The sequence below is a fragment of the Zerene cesonia genome, chromosome 12 (assembly GCF_012273895.1).
Source record: "Zerene cesonia ecotype Mississippi chromosome 12, Zerene_cesonia_1.1, whole genome shotgun sequence".
Classification (NCBI taxonomy): Eukaryota; Metazoa; Arthropoda; class Insecta; order Lepidoptera; family Pieridae; genus Zerene; species Zerene cesonia.
The window spans coordinates 206,732-211,554 of NC_052113.1; the positions used below are offsets into that span (position 1 = coordinate 206,732).

At 38.8% G+C, this 4,823-nt stretch overlaps 3 protein-coding genes across 3 annotated transcripts in view; 2 read left to right on the plus strand and 1 right to left on the minus strand.

Annotated features, from left to right (window-relative positions):
- LOC119830903 overlaps positions 1-1,321 on the plus strand; it is a 4,148-nt gene extending 2,827 nt beyond the window's left edge. Inside the window, exons 6-8 of the mRNA XM_038354092.1 lie at positions 109-331; positions 701-892; positions 1,232-1,321. Of these exons, the coding sequence (XP_038210020.1) occupies positions 109-331; positions 701-892; positions 1,232-1,321 (505 nt within the window). The remainder of the gene's footprint in view (positions 1-108; positions 332-700; positions 893-1,231) is intronic.
- Positions 1,211-4,823, minus strand: part of LOC119830756 (probable ATP-dependent RNA helicase DDX56) — an 11,504-nt gene continuing 7,891 nt past the window's right edge. Inside the window, exon 11 of the mRNA XM_038353883.1 lies at positions 1,211-1,343. The gene's annotated coding sequence lies outside the window, so the exon portion shown is untranslated. The remainder of the gene's footprint in view (positions 1,344-4,823) is intronic.
- Positions 3,021-4,790, plus strand: LOC119830757. The gene is made up of 4 exons (XM_038353885.1): positions 3,021-3,308; positions 3,518-3,613; positions 3,853-3,995; positions 4,329-4,790. Exons 1-4 carry the CDS (start codon positions 3,105-3,107, stop codon positions 4,516-4,518), a joined length of 633 nt encoding a protein of 210 aa, XP_038209813.1. The 5' UTR covers positions 3,021-3,104; the 3' UTR covers positions 4,519-4,790.

Sequence of the window (4,823 nt, forward strand, 5' to 3'; positions counted from 1 at the left end):
CTCGAATAGACGCTTTTGAAATGTGGTGTTGGCGACGCATGCTTCGCATTCCTTGGACGGCACGTAGAACAAATAAGTGATATTAAAGGAACTGGGCATTACCAAAAGACTGTCCTCCACCTGTTTGCGACGAATCTTGGAATTCTTCGGTCACATTGCAAGAAAGAGGGGAGATAATCTTGAGAAAGCCCTCATCACTGGCAGGTTAGAAGGAAAAAGGCCCCGAGGTCGCAGTCCAATGCGTTGGACGGACCAAGTCAAATCATCTGCATTAATCAACATATCAGAAGCAATCCACATAGCAGAAGATCGGGACAAATGGCGCGAAATAGTAAGGAAAACACGGCTCCACAATGATCACGACCCTCAGCAGTGAGGATTTCGACGTAAAGAAGAAGAAGTAATTTAAGGAGGAATTAAAAAAAATCTTCAAATTTAAATGCTTATAACTTATCTGTCAATTTAGTTGATAACTTTTTAAACAAGCACTTTAGCAGAAAATTGTGAATCTGCCCTATATACCAACAAAAATGTATTGAAAGATATATTATATTGATTTGATATAATTGCCTTTTTGTGAACAGAAATCTCTTACATTTGTTAAACTTTTACAAATGCGGACGGAGCTTTGCCAACAACAGCGACAGTCCGCGTGTGGCGTGACTTGTTAAGTTAGCTTAGAGCCAACGTTGGCCCCTAGAGTGCGGGCGGGCGCGTGTCGCGCGAGGCGAGCGCCGCGGGCAGTCGCGTGTCGTTCGCGAGCGCGGCGCGGGCGGCGAGCGGGACGAGGGCGGACGGTGGGCGGCCGGACCGAGTGGTCGGCGCGCGCCTCATCAGCCAAGCTAGTGAGACCACCGCCGATGTGCTGGAGAAGCTCAGAGCTTATGTTTCGGTACTAGCCTGTAGATACTAGTACTTTTGACTTGACGTGACTTGTCGGAATGTAATGCTTGTTTTTTATCGTATTGACGTCGTTACCTACTCAGATTGTACGCAAGTAGTTGAAATAATGGAACGCATTTTATTTTTCTACTTTTATGTTTTTGTCCGTCATGAATGAGTTCTAGCAGAATGTTACGGTTATAAAAAAAATTAACAAAATTATTGTAAAAATATTATAACAAAGAAGAATTTAGTTCAAACGTAAATTAGAACTTTGTCATCGTGACATTAATTAAGTAAAGGGCAAACAAATAAAAACACAATAGTATAGCTATACAATATATTACAGAAAACTCGTTGTCCGTGCACCAACAGCGCGCAGGAGGGGCTCGCACGCGCCGACGCCAGCGCAGATAACCACGATCCCACCCACCTTTGAGCAGCTTTTACATGTCCCTATCCTGTGTTTATAAACAATAAATTAATTATTACAGCTAATGACTTTTATTTTGTATATAAATGGTTCATGATATCTGTATCATCATCATCATCAGCCCATACATGTTCCCACTGTTGGGACACAGGCCTCCTGTGAGGGTCTAGGCCATAATCCACCACGCTGGCCAAGTGCGGGTTGGCAGATGTCACATGTCGTCGAACTTTTGATTCTTAAACGTGCCGGTTTGCTCACGATGTTTTCCTTCACCGTTTTAAGCAGTGGTGATGTTATCCACATGTGCAGATATATTGAAAAATCTATTTATTTCCTGCACGCTCGCCCGGTCTCGAACCCCTATTTATGGATTTTGAAGTCCGAGGTTCTCACCACTGAGCCACCACTGCTAATCTCTATAATCTGTACCTAATATATCTGTATAATCTGTACCTAATATATCTGTATAATCTGGACCTAATATTGATTCGTAATACAAGTTGCAATCTTATGCTATTTCATAATGCATTTGCGGGGTGACGACTGACTTACACACTCTTAATTTGGCAGACAACGATATTTGACTGATATAGGACATAATTGCACACGCTATGCGATAAGTTTTAATTACCGTATATATAAATTGATGATTATCTTAAGAAAATAATGTGAGTATATTTATTCCGCCCCAGTTTTATTTATGTACTATCTAAAACGAAATCAATTAATGTAATGTAATATGGCCTTGGTATAACAGGCGGCCTTATTATCATACAGCAATCTCAACGGGGCAACCTGGTAGGAAAAGAAATATCTGGAGTGCATAGGATGGCGTAAAAAACAACAAACATTAGGTCGTAGTAACATTCATAGAAAAATATCTGTTATTTAGCCGGTAAAGAAATAGCCCTATAATCTTGCCTTCCATGGACATGTGTGCGCCAGCCATAAAATAAAATTGTAAACGTCAGTTCTGGCATTTAACGCGACTCAGTCACAACATGATCTAGTAACAAAACATTTCATTACAAAAATATTTCAGTATGATTACGAAGACTTTATAAAATTTTAATGTAAAACAGCTCACGATGATACAGTCTTCTATAAACTATTTTTATTATCAAATCGTACAGGTACGTTCCGTACAATATAAGACGTGATTGAAATAAGGCTAATGAACTTATTTACCAACAATTATTACAATTGCAAGTTTTTTTCACACAAAGCTATTTTTACAAAATATAATTAAATTATTATGCACGTTTATACTGCAAAAAAGGCATATCGCAGGCACTTAGCGAGTTAGTTATCTTAATTATTATCTTATATACAAAAATTCCCGTGTCACAAATTTAATTACAAATCTCCTCCGAAACGGCTGGACCGATTTTTATGTTATTTTGTGTGCATACCCAATGTATGTCTGAGAATCGGCCAACATCTATTTTTCATATTCTTAATGGTAAGATTTGGGCAGAACAGCGTTTGCCGGGTCAGCTAGTAAATTATAATAACAGTATGATTATGATATATATACCTAGATCAGAGACAAATAAACATTATTTTCAACAAAAAACGGAACTGCCAGACTTCAGACAATAATGACAGAATTAGACCAAATTTGAATGGGAACACTCGGAACCAGCTTTATAGCAAATAAAAAGGGAATCATCAAAATCGGTTCTCCCAGTCGAAAGTTCTCTAGTTACAATCGAATGTAGAACCTCTTTTTTTTGAAAGGTGACAGGGAAATATAGAAATAACCCCAATTAATTTGATACTAAATATAATGGTAAAAATTGCGATTAAATTCCTTTTAAATATTTATGAATTACAGTTACTAGAGTGGGCGCGATGCGGGGAGAGCCTTATCTCAGTGATACCGACGGTACTGTGGGCGGCGGGCTCCGCTGCGTTCGCGCACCGCATCATTACAGCGTTGTTCAAGCGATTCATGTTCCGTAGAGTTCCTTTGTGGGAGATCGTGCTGCAGGTGTGATTGTTTAGTATGTTTGTTTCAGATAAGCTGAAATAATGTAGGTTTGTAAAAATATTTAACCTACTTAGCTTGACAGTATCAGATATTAGTGGTAAAAAGCGATCTGGAGGTAATTAGCAAGTAGCTGATTGGTTTATTATTTTAAATGAAGAGAGAAATAATACTAGAGTAATAGATAAATTAACAGCTCTTCTCTTTTTCAGCACCTGATATTCATTTGGATGGTCATATACAGTCTCCATTTCTGGGGACTTCTCGTACGAGTTGTTAAAATGATGGTCGAATATTGTTACCGCAACGTGAGTTATTATTTCAAACTGACATTCTTGTTATGGACGTAAGATAGCAAATCGGATGTAGAATAACCCTTTTAAAGACAATTCATCAATGTCGTTAATTCAGCTTTATGACATTTTGCATGAATAATATCGAGGCATCGGAGATAGCGAAGAAAGTGAAGTGCAAAAATACGATTTAAAAAAGACTGCATAGTCAACAGAGTTAGTTATCCGATAAACTACAGCAATATGTATTGCAGGACCACCGCATAGAAGCGTCAAACGAGGAGCTAGCGGGGCGCAAGATAATGCAGCAGTGGATCATCTGGGTGTGCGGCGCGTCCCCGCTCGCGCTGTACCTGCACACGCGCCCGCGGCCCCTCCACCCGCCCCTCATGATATGGTACTGTTGTGCTAGAAGCACGCGCTTGAGAATTTACCAGCACTGGTCTAGTTATAAAGTCTAACATAATGTGATGAAAGAGATATGAATTAATTAGGTTCAGGGAGCTAAATGTTTGCATAACATTTTACAATAGAAATAAAAGGCAAAATGTAACTCGATCAAACTGAACATGCAGCTAATAAAATAAATTGGACGACTGTTAGGTATGAGAGAAAAATATACAACAAAATTGTGTGCATACTCATTGGGCCAAATTTAAAATCTACTGACCAAAACCACAATGAATTGAATTGTCCGCAATTTAATGGCATTTTATATATTTCTTTGCAGGATAACTACTAGCCCCTGGCAGAGGCGGGAAATGGGACCATATGGGTACTACCTGCATAGACCCCTTACTTCCCTGGAGGGTCCGAATTCTTCCCTACAGCAGACGATAGCTCTTCGCAGAGCTCACAGTGACTCTAGAACAATCATCAAAGAACCGCCCAGAAAGAGAAGGAATTCTAAATCGGTTTAAGAAATTTTTAATAAATCATGTCTTTGTGATAAATGGTGTTTTATTTTCGGAGCTACAGCGTAAACGATATTTTATTATTCATAAAAAGTCATATCGGTGAATTTCGTGTGCACCAACCAGCACTCATCAATATTGATGAGTGCTTTTTCAGTTCATTAAAAACTAGACCATCAAGATAATCCGTGTATTTATCCTTTTTATATGCAATCTTTTTTCAAGTGGCCATCCAAATGACATAATTGAATTAAAACATGCGTCAATAGATGTCACTGATACATGGGTTCAATCGTGCTATCCAATTTTTT